Source organism: Colossoma macropomum, unplaced genomic scaffold (genome assembly GCF_904425465.1).
Source record: "Colossoma macropomum unplaced genomic scaffold, Colossoma_macropomum, whole genome shotgun sequence".
In the NCBI taxonomy this organism is placed as follows: Eukaryota; Metazoa; Chordata; class Actinopteri; order Characiformes; family Serrasalmidae; genus Colossoma; species Colossoma macropomum.
The window spans coordinates 56891-78934 of record NW_023495365.1 but is presented as its reverse complement, the minus strand read 5'-3'; the positions used below and the strand labels follow the sequence as shown (position 1 = coordinate 78934).

Below are 22044 nucleotides of genomic sequence, written 5' to 3'. Positions count from 1 at the left end.
ATATGAAAGTGTATTTATTTACTTCCTGGAGGAATTTCTTCTTTACTGTTTCTTCTCCTGAGTGGTGCTGCTGCATCTGGAGTTTCTCCACTGACTACGAAACAGAAGAATCAGACATAATGGAGATTAGATATAGTTTGTAGACAGTATTTTTTTTTAATTCACATACAGGTTATACTGTTCCTGCATAATATTTTGATGTTATCATTAAATTATTATAAAACTTCTTATCATAAAACAATTGACATTTTTTGTTTAAATTCTTATTAAACACACATTTTCTGAAGTCCACATTCTAATGCATCACCTCCACTGTGTGATTAGCGTTTCATAGTGATATATGTTGTAATTTTATGCAATCTTAGTATTTACTTACAGTCTGGAGGTCTAATGTCTTTGCTGTTTCTCTTCCTGGCTGGAGCTGCTGAGTCTGGATCTGTTCTCTCCTGCAGCTGCTTGTTTCTCTCCTCTAGAAGTCTGTCTTTCTCCTCAACCTGCTTGTCTCTTTCCATTAGCTGTGTGTTTCTCTCACTTAGAAGTCTCTCCTTCTCTTCAAGCTGTTTCACTGTGATCTCCAGTAGAGTCTCTTTCTCTCTCAGCAGTTTGATCTGATTCTCCAGTTGTGAGTCTTTATCTTTAAGCTGTTTATTAACACTTTCTAATCTTTCATTAGTTTCCTTTAATAATGAATCTCTCTTATCAACAGTCTCTAAATGTTCTTTTATAATCATGTCTTTATCTTTCAGTTTTATGTTTTTATCTTTCAGTTCTTGTTTTGTCTCTTTTAATTCTTCATCTTTCTCCACAAGTCTTTTCTCCATTTCTTCCATTTGTATTCTATGACTCTCTAATGTCTTTGTTGTTTGTCTCAGTTCATCTTGTGTCTCTGTGAGAAGTTTGTCTTTCTCTTCTAAAATCTTCTCCTTCATCTGAAGTGTTGTTGTATTTTCTGTCAGAAGTCTGTCTTTTCCTCCACTTGTTTTTCTCTCTCAGTTAAAATGTTTTTTGTTTCTTTGAGCTGTTTGGTCTTTTCAGTTAAATCTGTAAGAAAAAATAAATTGAGACTTTCTGAATTTACTGTTTGCCAAGCTGACAGATACACAGTACTGAGATTTTATAGCATTGTGAGTTTATTTGCTGGTAAGAAAGCTTTAAAGTTTTCTATCTCTGTTTAAAAAGCCTAGAAAAATCAACTGGGATAAGAAGAGTTAAATACATTAATGAGGAAATTAATTACATTTACACTACCAGTAAAAACTTTAAACACACTTTGAACTTATAGAAGTGTCTTTCCTTATTTTTACTTTTTTTCACATTTTAGATTTATAGTGAAGTAACACATTTAGAATTAAACAGAGACCAAAAAAGTGTTAAACAACCAAAAATATATTACATTTATAAAATTATCTTACAGCCTAAATATAATCAAGAGTTGAAACAAAGAAAACAGTGATAGAGATTAATTAAAGACAATTACATTACCAGTCAACAGTTTTTCAGACTTATTTAAAGAATGTTTTCTCTTATTTATATTTTCCACATTCCATACAATGTTAATGAAAACATCAAAACTATAAAATAACACCTACAGAATTATGCAGAAAAAAGCAAAAAAGTGTAAACAAATTAAAATTGTCTCCTGATTTTTTATTTATTAATTTATTTATTTTTAATTGCTGTACTTTGCCTTGTTTTTCACTTTATATACTCTTGACACTCTGTCATGCCAGAGTGAGTTTAAGAGGAGCATGGCCAGTTCATATTACTCACATTATACCAAAACATGACTGCAGAACACAGAGGGCCCCCTGAGCAAGTCCTCAATAAATGGCTAAATATAAAAATTTAAATATGTTTTTTTTTTTTTCCATTTTGGGAGGAATTTTGGGAAGTAGACTTTTAATATGATGTATTACTTTAAAAAAAATACTAGCTTTTCTGCAGTAGACAGGTTATAGGCAATAGGACACTAGCATTATTGCTACTGAGTGCTGATTGGTTGGTAAGCTGATCAGCTCATTGGCTGAGTAAAGCTGTTCACGCTCACTGACATCAGGAATGCACATAAAGCACTGTTAAAAAGTTCTATATCTGGATCTCAGTAGTGCTCAGAACAATAACAGCAGTGTTGAAGTTTTTCATACTATTGTATGTTGTGAAAACAAGTACATTTTAATATTTATAAATGGTTAAGTATTTATAAAAAGCTCCATAAAAACTCTTTCTTCTCACCAAACAGTCTCTGCTTCTGGAAGTTTTTCCAGCAGGACTGAAGAAAATACACATACACACATATTCCACACTTTGGAATCTGCTGGTGTGTCATGAGTGATTGTTTAATCACATTAAATAATGTAGTTATGTTATAATTGAAGTTTGGGGGGAGGAGCATGGCTGAAATCCCTTCTTCTACCAATCGAATGCCCTGTAAATTCACATCCTCACCTTCTGTTACCATGACAAAGTGTTTGCAATCCCCACCGCCACCCCATCTCCTCCTTGTTCCTCAGTCCTACATCAGTCTTACTACAGCTATGAAGGGGGATCTGGCCTTCTAGTTACAGGCAGAAGCTGCCCAGAACTCCAGCCCAAGCTCAGAGTTCTCCCCCTACCTCACTTAATCTTCCCTCATACTACCACCGCATGTTGAAGGCATGGTCTGAACTCACAAAATACAGTTAACAAAGACTGAAACAGCTGAGCATAAACCTGAAAACTCACCAGTCGTCTGTGATGAAGTGAGAGTTGTCAGTGTTTCATTTTCAGTCTGTAGGTCTGAATTCTGTTGTGCTGAAACGATAAAGACAGAATATTAATTTATCAGTCAGATATTTTACAATCAGTCTGTGTCTTAAATTCTTACCTGTGTGTTTAAGTTGTTGTTCTTTCTCTTCTAACTCTTTCTGCTGACGGGTGAGTTCAGTTTTCTGTTGGTCCATAAGGATCATCATCTCCTGTAGTTTGCTGCTCTTGTCCTGCAGTTCCTTTCTCAGAGTCTCCAGCTGCTTTTTACTGCTTTCCTCCTCTTTCACTGTGATCTCCAGTAGAGTCTCTTTCTCTCTCAGCAGTTTGATCTGATTCTCCAGTTGTGAGTCTTTATCTTTAAGCTGTTTATTAACACTTTCTAATCTTTCATTAGTTTCCTTTAATAATGAATCTCTCTTATCAACAGTCTCTAAATGTTCTTTTATAATCGTGTTTTTATCTTTCAGTTCTTGTTTTGTCTCTTTTAATTCTTCATCTTTCTCCACAAGTCTTTTCTCCATTTCTTCCATTTGTATTCTATGATTCTCTAATGTCTTTGTTGTTTGTCTCAGTTCATCTTGTGTCTCTGTGAGAAGTTTGTCTTTCTCTTCTAAAATCTTCTCCTTCATTTGAAGTGTTGTTGTATTTTCTGTCAGAAGTCTGTCTTTCTCCTCCACTTGTTTTTCTCTCTCTATTAGCTGTCTGTCTCTCTCAGATAGAACGCTTTTTGTTTCTTTGAGCTGTTTGGTCTTTTCAGTTAAATCTGTAAGAAAACAGAAATTCAATCTTTCTGAATTCACAGTGTGCCAAGTTGAAAGATACACAATACTGAGATTTAACAACAGTGTGATTTTATTAGCTGGCAAGGAAACATTAAAGTGGAATAGATTTTCTGTCTCTTATAAAAAGCCGGGAAAAAAAAAACACTGGAACAAGAAGTCATATAGATTAATGAGGAAATTAATTATAGGGATTAATTAATTACTATTGCACTATGAATCAAATCTTTGATCTTTGAAGTTGTTTTCCTTATTTTTACTGTTTTCCACATTTTAGACTCATAGTAATGTAACACATTTAAAATCATACAGAGACCAAAAAGTGTTAAATAATCAAAAATATATTTTTAAAATTGTTTTACAGCCTGAATATTTTCAAGAAATGAAATGAAGAAAATAATGGCAGAGATTAATTAATGACAATTACAATCCTAGGCAAAAGTTTGTCAGACTTACTTAAAAATGTCTTCGCTTATTTATACTATTTTCCATATTTTACAATCATAGTAAAAACATCAAAACTATAAAATAACACACATAGAATTATGCAGAGACCAAAAAAATGTAAACAAATCAAATATATCACCTGATTTTTATTATTATTATTATTATTATTATTTAAAATGCCCTACTTTGCCTTGTTGCTACGTCACACACTACTGACTTTCTCTTAAGACAGTGTGAGTTTAAGAGAAGCCTGGTCAGTTCATATTATTCCCATTACACCAAAAACATTACTGCAGGACAGTAGAGGGTGCATTAAGCGAGTCCTCAACATAAATAGAAGTGAACAGAGCTAAACAGCTTAAAACAAAAAAAAAAAAAATTCTTTCATTTATCTGGAACCTTTTTTAAGTTTGAGAAGTAGAATTTTTTAATGATTACTGCTACTGAGTGTTAATAGGCTGGCATTACAGCTACTGAGTGCTGACAGGCTGGCATTACCGCTACTGAATGCTGATAGGCTGTCATTACAGCTACTGATTGCTGACTGGCTGGCATTACTGCTACTGAATGCTGATTGGCTGGCATTACTGCTACTGAGTGCTGATTGGTTGGTCAGCTGATTGGCTCGAGTAGTTATTAATCACATTAATTTACACAGTTAATAAATATTGAGTTGCTGAGCTTAAACCTGAAAACTCACCAGTCGTCTGTGATGAAATGAGAGTTGTCAGTGTTTCAGTTTCAGTCTGTAGGTCTGAATTCTGTTGTGCTGAAATGATAAAGACAGAATATTAATTTATCAGTCAGATATTTTACAATCAGTCTGTGTCTTAAATTCTTACCTGTGTGTTTAAGTTGTTGTTCTTTCTCTTCTAACTCTTTCTGCTGACGGGTGAGTTCAGTTTTCTGTTGTTCCAGTAGGATCATCATCTCCTGTAGTTTGCTGCTCTTGTCCTGCAGTTCCTTTCTCAGAGTCTCCAGCTGCTTTTTACTGCTTTCCACCTCTTTCACTGTGATCTCCAGTAGAGTCTCTTTCTCTCTCAGCAGTTTGATCTGATTCTCCAGTTGTGAGTCTTTATCTTTCAGCTGTTTATTAACACTTTCTAATCTTTCATTAGTTTCCTTTTCTAATGAATCTCTCTTATCAACAGTCTCTAAATGTTCTTTTATAATCGTGTTTTTATCTTTCAGTTCTTGTTTTGTCTCTTTTAATTCTTCATCTTTCTCCACAAGTCTTTTCTCCATTTCTTCCACTTTCATTCTGTGATTCTCCTCTAATTTCTTTGTTTGTTTCAGTTCATCTTTTACTTCACTGAGAAGTTTCTCCTTCTCTTCTAATTCATTGTCCTTCATCTGAAGTGTTTTTACTTTGTCTGTCAGACGTCTGTCTTTCTCCTGCAGTTCCTTTCTCAGAGTCTCCAGCTGCTTTTTACTGCTTTCCACCTCTTTCACTGTGATCTCCAGTAGAGTCTCTTTCTCTCTCAGCAGTTCATTCTTCTCATCTATTGTTTTATTTTTGTTCTCTATTATTTTTCTATGTTCTTCTAATTCAGTGTCTTTTTGTTCAAGTTGTCTGTTTTTCTCTTCTGAAGTCTTTTTTCTCTCTTCTAGTTTATTTTCCTTTTCTTTTTCCATCTCTAAAGGGTTTAGTTTCAGTCTTTCTATCTCTCTCTCTTTTTCATTCATCTCTCTATCAAACTCTTTCTGTCTGTTTGTTATAACACTCTGAGTAATGAGTTCAGGCAGCTTCCTGATGAAGTGTGTATCTGCTTTTACTGCATTCTTCTCTCTGATCTCCATCTCCAGTCTGAGCTTCTTCACCATCATCCTCCTCTCCTCCTGCATCCTCTTCAGCTCCTCTCCAGCCTCCTTCATCTGCTCATCTTCTCTCTCCACTTCTCTCTCCAGCTCTCTCCTCTTCTCCTCATTTCTCTCCTTTGATAACTTTCGCTTACATTTATGTTTTTGTTTTTCATGCTGTTTAATTTTCTCCTTTATCTTCTCAGCTGCTTCCTCTGAGCTCCTCAAATCATCCACAACAGCTCTCATCTTTCCTCTGATCTCCTCTTCCTCTCTTTGTCTCATCTTCACTCTTTCTCTCACTCTTCTTTCCTGCATCTCTCTGATCTCCAGACTGATCTCTCTGATGTTCTCTCTCTCCTCTTGTTCCTCCTCTTTTAATTCTTCTTCTTTACTGTGTGTTTGTTTGGCTGTGTTCTCCAATTCAGTCTCAGCTCTCTTCAGCTTTTCCTCCTGAGTTTTCTTTTCTTCAATTAAGCTCATTAAGTTCTTCAGTACAGGTCCAGGAAACCTCTCCTCTATTAATTCTGAAATGATGATTCAGTTTAATAGATTAATTTTGGTTCAGTCATATTTGATGTATTAACAAAGTGCAAACCAAACATAAAATAAAGCAAAAATAACAACACTTCACACTTTTTTAATGTGACATTATTATCAAATAATTAAAATTAATTCATGATTGAATTTTTCCTTGCATTTGGGTGTTTCTCAAATGTCTGTGTGATTTTATTCAGTTTTTATGACTTAATGAAGATGATTTGCCTGTTTTATTTATAACAACACACTAAGACTCACAGCTAATTCTACTTTTCTATCATTTTTTATTTCCAATGCAACAAGCTATAACTTACCAATAGTAAATAAAATGTCTTATAAAATGGACAGTTCCAGTCCTAAAATCTGATTGTCCAAGCTGCGTTCAAAGCCGTTGTAAAATCCACAATATATCACTCCTATGACCACCTCACAACAACTGAACTCTGTATTACTGTGTGCTATGAATGGAATAATCTTTGACTCTCATGCTGCTCGCATTGGCCCACTGAGTATACTGATGAAGTAAGAACCCGTTTTTTGTTTAAACTGAGGGGCTGATAACTTATGTTCTCAACTAGAACTAGGGTGTCAGTTAGCTAACAGGCTAAAAGATCATTATATCATATTAATATCACATACTTGAGTTAAAGTACTCATGGTAGGATGAACTGTAAAACGGCAATATAAAAGTGGATTTGATTATGTGCTTCAAATGTTTGTGTTTCGGTCAGTTGTACCATCAAACCCAGGCTGAATGCCAAACCTGAATCCTTGTTGCCCCATCTCCACCGACATCTACGCACAGCAGTGCTCGCTTTCACGCCCGGGAATCTCCCTGGTCTCTATGGCCATCTGAGAGGATTTTGGAGCTACTGGGTGATTGCGGCATTCTTGTTAGCAGCGGTGTGCCCAGGGATGATCTCTTCCGCCTGGCTGCTAATACTTTGGGTTACCCTCCCGTTCCTTTCAGCAGCGTCGCTCCTGCTGTTTCCACAGTGCCTGCACAGCCAGGCAAATAGGTCCTGCGGGTCTCCCGCTCCTCCACTTACCCCCCTTACTCGCTCCCCGCCTCCAGTCTCAGTCTGCCCTGGATCTCCAACTGGTTCAGGTCATTCTGGATCTCACAGCCTCTGTTCGACGCCTCGTCAGCCTTGGCCCCAAGAACGGTCTGCCTTCATCTTCAGATCTCCCTGCCCCTCCACCTATTCTGCTGTGTCCACCCTGGCTTCTGCTCCCTCTGTAGCTCCTGCTGCGCCACTTCCTTGTGCCTCTGCTGTCACGTCCCTGCCTTCCTTTCAGTCTCTCCACTGCTGTGCCTGCGCAGGCTTTGGGTAGGCCTTTCACTCCCCCTGCTGTTTCATCTAATGTGCAGTCTAATATCCTTTAGGGAAAGGATGTTAATCTGACTTCTCCGGGGGAGTTTGGGGGAGTTTGTTGTCACTTTTGGCGTCTACAGGGACGTTTTGTGCCAAGTCTATCCTGAACATAGAGAGAAGCTCTGTCTGCTCTTATTCTTATTATAAGTTTTTGCATGTATGTGTCTTTTGCAAGGAGCCCCATCCAAAGTCCGTTTGACCATGTCACCTTCGTCCAGCAGGGCGGGGGAAGGCCCCTCCATCAAAGAAATTTTGAGTGGTCATCTGTCCACTCCCATTGATGTGCCGATTCTGTCCTCCTTTCTTCTCACCCTGACCGCTATTTTGTGAATTATTTGCTCACTGGGCTCTCACAGGGGTTTCGGGTTGGTGTCCTCTTCACTCTGTCCTCTTCCTACAATGCAATTCCTGGGAACTTCTGGTCTGCACTGGCTGAACCTGCTGTCCTGGCCAGGGAAGATGAAAATGGTTTGACTTGGCCAGGCCCTTTAAATCCCCTCCTTTTGCTCCTTTTCATGTTAATTCTATTGGTGTCGGTACTCGCAAGTATTCTGGCGAAAAGTGGCTTATGTTTGATATGTCTTCTCCTCATTCGGATCTGGTTGCTAGTGTTAATGAATGTATTCCTCTCAAGCCCCTTATTAAGGTTGCGAGTCGTGACTACAGCTGATATTATGGATGCCTTTAAAATTTTGCCAATTCACCTGTCGGACTGGCCTCTCTTTGGCATTAAGTGGGAGTCCAGGTTTTATTTTGCTGTTCAGCTTACTTTCAGTTGCAGGAGTAGCCCTCATATTTTTGATTATCTTTCTGAGGCTTTGTGTTGGATCCTGTTAAACGTCTGTAAATTGCCTTTCGTTCTGCATCTTTTAGACATTTTTTTATTTGTGGACTTCCCGTCTTCTTGGCATTCCGCTCTGGATGTACTTGGGGTGTTTTTTGTGATTTAGGTGTTCCTGTCTCTCCTGAGAAGACCGTTGGTCGTCCCACCACCCTCGAATTTCTAAATTTTTTCTTCAGCATTTTGGATTCTGTTGAAATGTGTGCGTCTCTCCCCGACAATAAGCTCGCTAGGCTTAGATATATTTCAGGGGCTTTTCTCTCAGATTTGTCTGTCTCTATGCATGGCATTCTCTTTCTTTTCATCCATTTCAACCTTGCCATGCTCGTCATTCCTCAGAGTCGTTCTTTTATTTCTTGTTTGCTCCTTTTTGCTCACTCGGTAGTTTATTTGCGTGATGTTGTATCCCTTGACAATGGCTGCCAGTCTGATCTGTGGTTCTAGTCTTGGCTCCTCGAGCAATGGAACGGCATCTGTTTCTTTTACTCTGACGTGGTAGAGTCCTCTGACTCTCTTGCCTTGTTTACTGACGCCGCTAACTCTGTTGGTTTTGGGAGGTACTTCCAAGGGCAATGGTACGCAGAGAAATGGCCAGCCGAATTCTCTGAATTTGCCCTTGGATCTGCTTCCTCCGCACTTATCCTATTCTCGTCACTAGCATTCTTGGATACAGAAACATATTGATATATTTTGCGACAACAAAGCCGTGGTTGCCATTATTAACAAAGGAAGGTCGTTATTTATAACTTTATTATTACAGCTGAACAAATTCCTGGCCACTAAAGCTGTTGCTGATTCACTCTCTCGATTATGTTTAGTTCAGTAATCAGTAATGTACTTGCACTTGTTAATAATACTCACAACTTTGGCAATTTGTATTATTTATTGGATATATGCTGATATAATATATACAATATGTTCTTTGCTAATAATATCTCTTATGTTTCTTTTCAGACTATTTGATCCAGGTAAAGCCTTCTCTGGTGAGTATCTATTATCTCTTATGATCTTGTGGGGTAGGCTCTGTCCGCTGCCATCCTTAGATGGCAGGACCTGCAAGGGTCTAAACATTTGAAGGCCTGGGCCGATGACTGGGCCCATGCCAAGGACTTATTTAGGGCACAATTTCTATTCATGTGCAAAAAAATCTCATCTTAAATTTAGTAAATAAACAGTGATTGTGCATAAAAATGTGCAGAAGTGTGTTCTCTGTAGAAGATTATTATTCTTATTTAGAAAATCAACAGAACAATCAGACCAGGGGCACCCAAACTTTTGCTTATGACAGAATATCTGAAGTTTAAATATATAGAAGAGAGAAAAAGCAATCTCTTCTCTGGCCAGGAGTCCAAAAGAGAGCACAATTGGCCTCACTCTCTGGGTGGGTAGGATGGCCCCCTGTCTATCACTCAGCACGATGCCAGTTAGTGCAGGTGTCTGTTAGCTGACGTAACAGATCTGGCGCTTGGCACTTTTCTCCAAGTGCTTCACAGGTCTCAGCACTGGTGGTATCGTGTGATTGGGGGAGTCCTAACTAGAGGGTGGAATTGGATATGAGTAAATTGGGGAGAAAAAAAAAGTCCCTCCTCAACATCAGTCACACAGACTGTTAAGTATTGTTTCTCTTTAATATAAATTTCTTAGTATAATTATATATGTATTTTTTATATATATGTTCAAGTTAATTGTCATCTATCAATGCATCTATCAATGCAACTCATAAGCAGTCTTTACTCTACATTATACCAACGTAACCCTAAAAACATACACCCTTACAAAAATAAACATGTTCATCCTCACCGATCAGCAGAGCAGATTCCTCCATTTTCAGGCTCTCCTCTTCTGTCCATTTTCTGGCTCTCTATAAAAGAGAATAAAACTGTGAAGATTAATGCATGATGTCATACTATATGTTATATGATCAATAACTGTTTCTCTGTTTAAATCACTGTTGATGTGTCAGTATTAATCACAGAGAGCTGATATTAATAACAGTAGAGATTCTTATGAGTTTAACTGACTTAAACTGATATTGTTCGAAAATCACAGCATCTTTTAAAACCTGTGTTTAAACTGCATTATGTACATCGCTTGTTTGCAGTTGTGTGACTTTAAACACAGTCAGACTGAGACAGAGAGACGGATACACTACAGAGATTATGCTGTGATCATCACATGCAATATTTTATTAATAACTATATAAGAACTATTTTTCATCTTACACTTTTAGTCTCATAATAAATCATTCATCAGTCATGAGCTCATGGGAAGTGAGTAACAGATCCAAAGAAATGCAGCATCAGAAAAGAGGAATTAAAATAGTTCAGCTCTGCAGCTTCTGAGGATCATGATCACTTACAGAACACTGATCAGCATCAACACTGTACTAACACTCAACTCAACACCATGAAAGAGAATCAACAGAAAAGAAGAAAATAAACTAAAGTAAACTTTATCAACAATCAGCCCTGAACAGCTTTTACACACAATAATGTTTACAGTCATAGATCTATTACAATTGATAGTAAAACAGATTATTAAAGAAATGTGGTCTAATTAGAACAATGTGCTCACCTGAGAAACAAAGAGTGTCTGAACTCGAGTAGCCTCTGATTAGAGACAAAATAAGAACTTTTACGATATTGAAAGCATATAATAAGACACAACATACTAGTACTGAAGATGTTGGGTAGAGGTTTTAAAGGGCCCATATAATGGAAAACAGAATTTTCCTCATTTGTCTTTAAAGTTTGTAAAAATGTTTTGATGTAGTTTAAAGTTTGTTGACGTTTCAAAGTCTACTTTTCACTCCACTGTTCGTACAGTCCACATATGGAAACTAAGCAGCAAATAGAGGCTGTTTTCACTCCACTGTGTTTGTGATGTCAAAAAAACAACGTATTTACAAACATCCGTCTCTTCAGCAGACAGCAGTTTAGCCTTCACCCATTCACACTGAAGTTATAAGTAGTATTTCAGCCTGCACTGCTTTTTAGTGAGGCACAATTTTGGCAAATCACAAGGTATTCACATAAATCAGTCTTAAAGGCACACAAACAACCTGTTTTAAGTGATGAAGATAGGATGGAAAAAGGTCATGTAAAATTGAATTATGACAGTGACTCTACACTATAGTGATACATACAGTGCTGAGGTGTGTTAGTGACTCTCTCTGATGATATTCAGCTGAACACTGAACACACAGTACAGATAAGTAGTCTGTGTCTGTTGCCCTTTACATTGCTTGTAAATTTCATGACGAATGGAACAAAATAAATGGCTCACAGTTACTTGGGGAAAAAAGTCTGGTTACACTGACTTACATTAAAAGTATGTTTTTCTCTTTTCCTGTAAAGTTATCATTGTGGAGATTCAAAGTTTTGCTTCAATAGCAGCGATATATTCCGTCTTTACAACAAAAACATTCTTCATTAACAATCAACACATCACAATAAAAGCAGTCCAGACTGACTTATACTCACCTCCCTCTTCTTCTCTCTCTGAAAATCCCTGTAAAGTGAATAATATACATATAAAGATGCATGAAATTATAAGTGAATTACTGCATTTAAATACATGGAAAGCTAGAAATCTGCTTGTTGGCTCTGGGTCTACAGGTGGTTGTGTGCCCTATGGGTCTAGTTAAAATTTGTACGACCCAGTTTCCAAAAGAGTTGGTACGCTGTGCAAAATGTAAATGAAAACATAATTTTATTGAAAATAGTATAAAGACAGCATATCAAATGTTGAAACTGAGAAATTTTATTGTTTTTTGAAAAATACATGCCCATTTTGAATTTGATGCCAACAACACATTCCAAAAAAGTTGGGACGGGGGCAACAAAAGATGGGTAAATTGTGTAATGCTAAAAAAAACACCTGGTGGTTAATTGGCAACAGGTCAGTAACATGATTGGGTATAAAAAAGCATCCCAGAGAGGCTGAGTCTTTCAGAAGTAAAGATGAGGAGGGGTTCACCACTCTGTGAAAGGTGGGCAAATAGCGCAACAATTCAAGAATAACATTTCTCAACATAAACTAGCAAAGAACTTTAGCTTTTCATCATATATGGTACATAATATCATTAAAAGATTCAGAGAATCTGGAGAAATCTCTGTATGCAAGAGACAAGGCCAAAAAACAGCATTTGCCGGTCATGATCTTTGGGCCCTCAGGCGGCACTGCATTAAAACAGACATGATTCTGTAGTGGAAATCACTGCATGGGCTCAGAGGCACTTCTGAAATCCACTGTTTGTGAAAACAGTTTGTCGCTGCATCCACAAATGCAAGTTAAAGCTCTAAAAAGCAAAGAAGAAACTGTACAGAGTTAGGATCCAGAAACACTGCCGCCTTCTCTGTGCCCGATCTCATTTAAAATGGATTAAGGGAAAATGGAAAAGTGTCCTGTGGTCCAACAAATCAACATTTGGGCACTGTGTCCTCCAAGCTAAAGACCCCTCAGCTTGTTATCAGTGCACAGTTCAAAAACCAGTATTCAAGGTGGTATAGTGTAAATGGCCTGTTTTGGCAACATATGCTGACATCTATATGTCGTCTATTTCAGGGAAGGACTTGTTTATTTCAGCAAGACAATGCCAAAACACATTCTGTCACCCACTGAAAACATTTGGCACATTATGAAATAAAAATACGACAAAGGAGACCCTGAACTGTTGAGCAGCTGAAATCCTATATCTACAAAGAATGGAAAAACACTTCACTTTCAAAACTACAGCAATTGGTTTCCTCAGTTCCCAAACACTTACAGAGTTTGTTAAAAGAAGAGGTGATGAAACACAGTGGTAAACATGCCCCTGTCCCAACTTTTTTGGAGTGTGTTGTTGGTGTCAAATTCAAAATGGGCATATATTTTTCAAAAAACAATCTAATTTCTCAGTTTCAACATTTGATATGTCACATTCTCTTTGTACCCTTTAGCTCGAACACAGTAAGTTTGTGAAGTCAGTTTGTTGATACCAAATGTGATAAGCGCACTGCATTTATCAAAATTCATGTTAAAATGTTTTATTCCTTTAAAACTACAGAAATACAGTAAGTTACAGTGTAAAATGTAAACTAATCATGAAGTTTGCATCATATAATTCTGTAATATTCTGTAAATAATAATTGTTAAGTCTCCTCAGACCTGCATATGTACAGATAATTATATCTGTATATGTACAGATATTCACACATCTCTCTATCTCCTTTCACATCAACTCTATAATTCTTTCTTATTCTTTATACTGCTTTGTTTGTCCATTAGTTAAATGGACTGTTCAGTATGTTATTGGTCATACGTGTGCGCACTCACCAAGACACATTCCTTGTATGTGTAACATTCTTGGTGAAATAAAGTCATTCTGATTCTGAACTTGAGATGAATTTGAGCTCATGTGTGCTAGCCGCATTATGTCCAATCCGTCCTGCAACACTGTGGGGCTTCTCCTCTGGTGTACAATAATGTTTACTCGGTAAAACCATTAACATCACCAAAACAACTGAGGTCTATGACAAGCTACAGGCTGTATAATTAGTTACACTGAATGGTAAATAAATAAATAAATTGACCAATCAGAGGCGATGAATTACCCAAGTCTTGGGATTTAGACCAGATAAGCCCCTGCATTAAATCCCCCCTGAATATAGTGAATCTGTGGGAGTGAAAAATCAACCTGCAGCTTTCATGCTTCATGAGTTACATTTTTGAAAAACTTTTCTGATTTTCCTATAGATGAATGTGTAAAAAATGCTATAATGGTGTGTATGTACCAAATAAATACATTCACTTAATGCTGAGTTGTGCCTATAAGCAGTTGCCCAGACTGTACAAATATTTATGAACTTTTTATTGAGTGCAGCTGTTTAAATGCATAAATTAAAGCCTTTTAAACCACTTTAAGATTAGTTTTAACTCCATACTGTTCATCTAGAAACTCTCTGCTGAGAGACTCTGCAGACTGAATAAGAGAAGCTGATCATTCTTAAATGAAGTGAATGGAAGTGAAGGAGATGAGAGGATCTCAGTAATCAAGTCTTTCAGAGCTGCTGACTCTTCATTATTTGCTGCTTGCTGTGAGTCACTGATATAGAGACTCATCAAACAGGCAGATAGTGTGTGTGAGTGTGTGTCAGAAGCTCCTGCTGTGTGTGTTCTGGGCTATTTTCAGTAATGGAGGAGAGGAAAACTACAGTAATGAGAGACACTCTAATGATAATGATGTACTGATGATGAACAACTCAAATATTCCATCATCACATAAGAACAGTGACATCACTCCCAACAGAGCCAGACTGCTTTTATTTGTTGTGTCTTTTTCTCATCAGTGAACTTATCACTGAAAGTCAAAAGCTTTTATTTTGTGATCAGAGACTTTGTTTATCACATGAACATCAGCTGTCAGTAGGGGGAGTAAATATACTTTACCTACCGAATCATTGGAACCTGTGTAAAATGCAGAAAGAAACATAATATTACATAAAACATCCATAACATCATTTACAATAAGAATACTTCTGAATCACTTTATCTGCTTATCAGAATCTCCTTTTCTCATCTGTACTGTAGTTCTTCATCCTTCACTACTGAACTGTCACTCAATGCTTTCAGTACAAGTCCATGAAGACGTTCAGCTAAACAGTTAAAGTTTAAACCTACAGCAGAAACTTTTGGAAATTATTCCCTTTAAACAATAGATTCAAATAAACATCTTAAAACAGTCTATGATATTCATTCAACTGAATAAAAAAATAAATAAGATTATAAAAAAACACAAAATAACAGACAGAATAAATATGTACAGAAAAGATTTAAATGAGTTTCTCTCCAAGCTGGCTTACCTTCCTCTAGCATTATTTTTTATCATTAATTGATTTTGCTGGTTGTGATAGTGTTGTTTCTTTGTTGATTGTTTTGAGTGTTACCGTCTTGGCCAGGGCTCACTTGTAAAATAGACTTTTAATCTCAAAGTGATTACCCAGGTTAAACAAAGGTAAAATTAACATCCTGCACTGACTGCACTGGAGACTGTTTATGCCACAGTAAGAAATTCTGAACAGACCCCCAACAATGAGACATCAAATATATGAGCCCTCAAAAAGAACACAGGCTTTCTGGAGCTTCATAAAGACGAATCTGTACATTTAGTGTTTTTCTATTTACTGTTTTTATATTGTGTGTATAGTTAAAAAGCTCATGTTCAAATATCATTTTATGTATTAATCAGACAGAACTGTCCTTATTGAGGAAAAATGATTGAAAAGATTCTTCCCTTCAGAGGAAATATACACTCAAAAAGATCTAGAAATGGATTTTTAGTTGCAAAGCCATTTTGATCCATGTTAGGCCTACAGCTTAAAATACTGCATGTAGAAATTAATAAATCATAGCTTTAAAAGAAATGTAGGAATGATGCATAACACCTACAAACTACAAAAAATCATTTTGAAAAATGACTGAAATGTTGTGACATGAAAATATATGTTACACTATAAAAATGGTTTTAGTTCAACCTAAAAAATTAAATGTTTTTATTCGACTTTCAATCAATATGAATGAGACAATGCAAAGTAAAATAATAACTCAGATGAACAACATTTATAATTCAAACCTCAAAAACTGTGTGCGTGTGTCTTCTGACTGGGGTTTGTCTTTCTGCTGTCAGATCAACCTAAAAAATACTTAATGTGGTAACAAGCAATTGAACTAGTTTAATTCCACTTAAAAAATACACTGAAAGAATCGTTTATTCAAAGTATTTATTTAGGCTGAATAAAACTGGTTAATTTACTTGTTTCCACATGAAGTGGGTTTTAGCTTGATCTGACAAGACATTTTTTACAGTATAAGGTGTGACATGTAGGGGCTGGGCTAGCAGCCACAAGGCTTATAAATTGAGGAGGTATGCGCTACAGATTCAGACATGTCCTCTCTTTTCCAGGCCAACAGGTTTTTTTAATTCAGCTGCAGTTGTAACTTTTCCACTTTGCTGTCATGGTGACGAGGTTTAGTGTCAGAGTGAGAAACAGAGTCACTGTTATACTGGAATACTTACCCCTCACTCTTACTGTACACTCCTCTGTTGTGTGTCCATTGGTGACCTGACACAGATAATCTCCTAAATCTGACCATCTACAGTCTCTGATCTGTAAGGAGACGTTTCCTCTCTGCAGCTCCTGAGTGAACAGACTCACTCTGCCCTCGTAGCCCCTCCCCTCTGTCACCTGCCTGTTCTTATAGAGACAAACACAGTCCGTCCCCTTAAACCACCTGATCTCCATGGAAACAGCACTGATTTCAGGAGACAGGTGACAGGAGAGAGTGACCGCAGAGCCAGAGTGACGCTCTCCAAAGCGACCACGGGGTCCAATGAGTTTAAAGTCATCTGTGTAGAAACACACAAACACACACACACACACACACACACACACATTAATGTACATTGTGTCTCCACAATAAAAATAAGGCAGATGCGATATGCACTACATGCTAATAGAGTGATACTGATATAACGTGCTTTATGTAAGTAGTATGACTGTACTATTTACAGTGTTCAAAGTCATGCTTACTCACATAATTATAAGCTCTTTCCTACCATTTCTTGATAGATTCAGCAGTATTAGCCTATATGTCAGCAATATAATTACTTTGCTTTTCTTCCAAGCTGTAACTACGACCATTCTTACCACTTACTCTCTCTCTCTCTGTGTGTGTTACTGTCCATGTTTGACTTGTTACTACTACGTCTAAACTCGCTTACATTTGAATGTGTGCATTTCTTTTTTACATATAATTTGCCCTTATGACTATTAAAAGTATATTTTAATTTTGGCTGCAACGATTTAAGTTGATTTGAACCGCTTCTTTTGTTTGTTTGTTTTAGACATTGATAAAATATGTAATCACTGAGAAACATGACTTAACTTAAACTATCTTTAATTAAAATGTTAAAAAGCAATAATTGTCAAACTATAATGCCGATACAAAAGCAACTGAAACTAGAAAGGGAAACTTTAAGTTGAAAATGCTAGCTAATTACATTAAAACATTAAAATGGTGAAAGACTGCTGACAGTTGCTAAAGTGTTGCTTAGATGTTGCTTGGCAGTTGTTATAGTATCCAAGGTGGTCAGTAAGGTGTTGCTATGTGGTTGCTATGGTGTCCCAGGTTGTTGCTAAGTTGTCGTTAGATGGTTGCTATTCTATTAAATACTTCCTTAAATTCACTGCCACCTTAAATCCGCTGGTACTCCAATGGCATCTTGAATGCACTTAAACCTTAAATCTACTGCTACGTCAAATCTGTTGCTACCATAAATCTATTTCTACCTTAAATCCACTGGTACCATAAATTTATTGTTACCTTACATCCACTGCCACCTTAAATCTCCTACTACCTCAAATCTCCTGCTACCTGTAATCCACTACTACCTTAAATCCAATGCCAACTTAAATCCACTGGTACTTTACATCTATTGCTACCTTAAATCCACTGCCACTTTAAATCTCTAGCTAGCTAAAATTAATCCCTTTAATCCAATGCTTCCTCAACACCACTCAAATATTAAGTTCACTGCTACCTTAAATCTATTTTCTACCTTAAATCTATCGCTACTTTAAATCCAATGCCACCTTAAAATCCACTAATACTTTATATTCATTGCTACCTTAAATCTACAGCTCCCTCACATCCATTGCCATCTTAAATTTCCAGCTTCTTAAAATCCACTGCTACCTTAAATATACTGCCACTTTTAATGCACTGGTATCTTAAATTCTGATATCTTAAAATTCATTGCTGCCTTAAATCCACTGCCACCTTAAGCCTCCTGCTACCTTAAATTCATCGCAATTCTAACAAATCCAGCCAGCTCTCCAGCCCAAACAGAGGCACCTGCTTCCCAGTTTCTAGTAAGTAAACCTGATAGATTCACCCAGCTAAGTGTCACGGATTTTTGTTGCAGTGCTCTATTTTTTAAATTTTTTTTGGATAACTCTCCAGTTAGCTTGGCTCAAGCTAAAATCTCATTTTTAGTCTCATGTTTGTCCGATAGAGCATTAGAGTGGGCTACTGCAAGCTGGCAAAGAATCCACTCCTTTTCTTATTTTTGAAGGAATTTCAACTGGTTTTTGATCACCCCCAAGAAGGCAAGATAAGTGGAGAATTGTTGTGTAAACTACGTAAAGGTAGTCATTCTGTAGCAGTTTATGCATTAGAATTTCACACCCTGGCGGCTGGTAGTGGTTGGAACGAGGCTGCTCTTTTGATTATGTATCCAATGGACAGTGCGAACGCGCTAATCAGGAGTTCCTACGATTGTTTTGTCTCAATAACCCTTCAGATTGACCCAGAATTCACTCATCAGCTCTGCTACCAGACTGACTCCTTTCCAGTGCATCCTGGGATATCAACCTCCCATAGCGCCTTGGACAGGTGTGACAACGGATGTTCCAGCAGTTGACACCTGGATGACAAAGAGTGAGAAGGTCTGGGAGGAGACACATGAGAGGACCGAGGTTGCACTGCAACGTAACAAGGAACAAGCAGGCTGCCACTGTGGAACTACCCCCATTTACCAACCTGGAGATCGCGTGTGGCTGTCAACTAGAGACTTCAGAGCCATTGAGGGAAGTAGAAAGCTTCAATCTAAGTACATTGGCCCATTTAAGGTGAAAGAATAAATGAGGTGACATACAAGCTTGATTTACCCCCCTGTTTTCGAGTATCATGCTCATTTCATGTTTCTTTGTTAAAACCTGTTGTTTCAGGGCCTTTGGACGAGGCTACGGTGGATGTCACTCCACTCCCTCCGGGGGAGATAGATAGAGCGCCCATTTATGCTGTCCGTCGGTTGCTGGATTCCCAGAGATGTGGAGGAGAGCTCCAGTATCTGATAGACTGGGAGGGGTACGGCCCGGAGGAGCAGTGTTGGGTGTCAGCTCGAGACGTTCTGGATCCTGGTCTAATTGCTAATTTTCATAGTCAGCATCCCGAAAAACCTGTTCCCTGTCCCAGGAGTCAACCATGGAAAGTGCTCTCCAGCTCACTGCCCGATTGTCTTCTGTCCAGCGCCGCGGCAGCTTTGGGTCTTCTTCCATTCAGATCTCTGGCCAAGGCCACCCCAGACTCTTTGGGGGGTACTGTCACGCATCCCTTGGGCTCAGAGGTCTCTAGGGAATCTATTTCCCAGAAACCCCAGGGGATCACGTGACCTTCAGCCCTCCATCTCGCTCCAATCACTGCTCTCCGTCTCCGGAATATTAACTTGTCACACTTGTTATTGTATGATTAGAGTCAGTATAAAGCCCCAACATGTAGGTTAGCTAGTTGTGAGGTTTTACTTGTTCCAAGAGCTACTGAGCGTACTATATTCTGTTTTGTGATTTTTCCAGTTCTGACTTTGTTTTATGTAATCTGACCTTTGCCCATTTTGTCTTTGCCATTTGGACTCTGGTTGCCGGGTTATGTTTGTGTTTTTGTGCCCTTCATTTCTGGATTTGACCTTTGCATGTTCACTGACCACGTTTTTGGATCGCGATTCTAACATTAAAGCCTCACTTTCGCTTTTTATCTGCGAGCATCTGAGTTATTCTGCCTTGTTACAGCTCTCTTAAATACACAGCTACCTTACATCCACTGCCACCTTAAATCCCCAGCTACGTTAAATCCCCTGCCACCTTAACTTTACTTCCAACTTAAATCTCATGAAACCTCATATCAATTTCTACCTTAAATCTCCTACTACCTTGAATCCATGGCTGCATAAAATACAGTTAAACCTTAAATCCACTGTTACCTTAAATATCCTGCAACTTTACATCTATTCCTGACACTATACGTGCATTGCTACTTTAAATTCACTGATACCTTAAATTTACTGCTACCATATATAATCCAATACCTTACATTTATTGATGCCATAAGTACATTGCTCCCTTTAAATTAACTGATATCTAAAATACACTGCTATCTTAAATCTACCAATAACTTAAATACCTTAAATATGTATAAATGTCTGTATGAGAATCATTGTGAAATCACTTATGGAAGTTAGTTTGAGTATTCTGAACATTCCACCATTCATTTCCAATGGGAAAAATGTCCAATGATTGTTTTCCAAAAAACATTTTTCACATTTATCCAACTATTCCTTTATATGAGGAATGTTTGTGCAAAATTTGGTGGTTTACATCAAAAACTGTGGACTGCAAAAAGGTTTCAAAATTTGAGTGTAGAATAATAATAACAAGAAGATTATGATGAACAGTAAATTGGCTTTTCCAAGCCAATGTAAATAGTGTGCAAATCCCCCTTTTGCCCAGTTTTAAACATGTAGTTCAGTGCTGTTATCCACTACATTATATCAACCAACATAATTCTGTTGTCCTGGATAATGTTTCACCTGTTAAACCGATGTGTTTCATTATTTATTTAATACTTATGTGGAGTGAATGGAACATTACACTCACTTATGTTCTGGTTAGTACTAAATAATCTTACTCTCTAATTCTCCCTTGAACACAACTTCTCCCACCTCACTTTTTCATGGAAAGTATGAAAATTACAGCAAAACTAGGCATTAAGGTGTACTATAGTCACATAATTTACCAGGCAGAGTTAGTGCAAATATCCAGGCTGCGTGATTAAAACTATTTTCACAGACACTGCCTCTCTGATTGAATATTACTTAATGATGTTCACAGTAAAACCTTTTGTAGGTTCTGGAAGTTTAACTTACTGTTTCTTGCAGCCGCCATTTTTATCTCTTTATCTCCTCCTACAGATTCACACTAATACAATCCTACAGAGAGAGAGAGAGAGAGAGAGAGAGAGAGAGAGAGAGAGAGAGAGAGAGAGAGAGAGAGAGAGAGAGACCACAAACAAATACATTGTTGCAGGTATTGTTTATATTAATTGTTTTTCTTTTCCACTCAGGTTCGATGTTCACAGTGATGTTTATCCTGATTAGCATGATGCTAACTGCTCTCACCTTCGCTGTTCTTCATACAGTCATATCGCTGCTGGTGGTGAAATATGTCCACATTTTAAATCAGTTCATATCAGGTTTTTGTCTATAACAGCAGATCCATAATAATAAGACCGAGTTTAAACTCTCCACTAATCTCACACACGACTCTCCACTTCAGCGTCCAGAGCGGAAGAAGCAGCGACTACTTTCACTTTCACCTTCATTCAGTCGCTGCACTTGAGCGCCAGTCTGGGTTGCCAGATTGGTTCGAGGATTTCCAGAACAGGAACTTTTCCAAATCCTCCCAAAACATTATTCATCAGAAACAGACAGGGGGGCAGATTTGATCAGATAACTGTGAGAGTGACCAACGGAAAAAATAGGTAAATAAAATATGTCCAAACTGACATGATATCTAATGATATATATGACAATATTAAAACAACAACAAACAATATTAATAACAGTATAATAACAATGTCATGTGGTTTCTGCTACATATTCAGTAAAGAAGTTCATTTTTTTTCATCACTGTAACAGTTTTTT

At 37.5% G+C, this 22044-nt stretch overlaps 1 protein-coding gene across 1 annotated transcript in view; it reads right to left on the bottom strand.

Annotated features, from left to right (window-relative positions):
* LOC118801896 (trichohyalin-like) overlaps positions 1-22044 on the bottom strand; it is a 51888-nt gene that overhangs the window by 2640 nt on the left and 27204 nt on the right. Inside the window, exons 4-14 of the mRNA XM_036562301.1 lie at positions 16585-16675; positions 14958-14975; positions 12012-12038; positions 11103-11137; positions 10329-10389; positions 5415-6298; positions 4814-4973; positions 4672-4740; positions 2864-3508; positions 377-964; positions 23-94 (exon numbers count right to left, since the gene is read on the bottom strand). Coding sequence (XP_036418194.1) covers positions 23-94; positions 377-964; positions 2864-3508; positions 4672-4740; positions 4814-4973; positions 5415-6298; positions 10329-10389; positions 11103-11137; positions 12012-12038; positions 14958-14975; positions 16585-16675 — 2650 coding nt within the window. The remainder of the gene's footprint in view (positions 1-22; positions 95-376; positions 965-2863; positions 3509-4671; positions 4741-4813; positions 4974-5414; positions 6299-10328; positions 10390-11102; positions 11138-12011; positions 12039-14957; positions 14976-16584; positions 16676-22044) is intronic.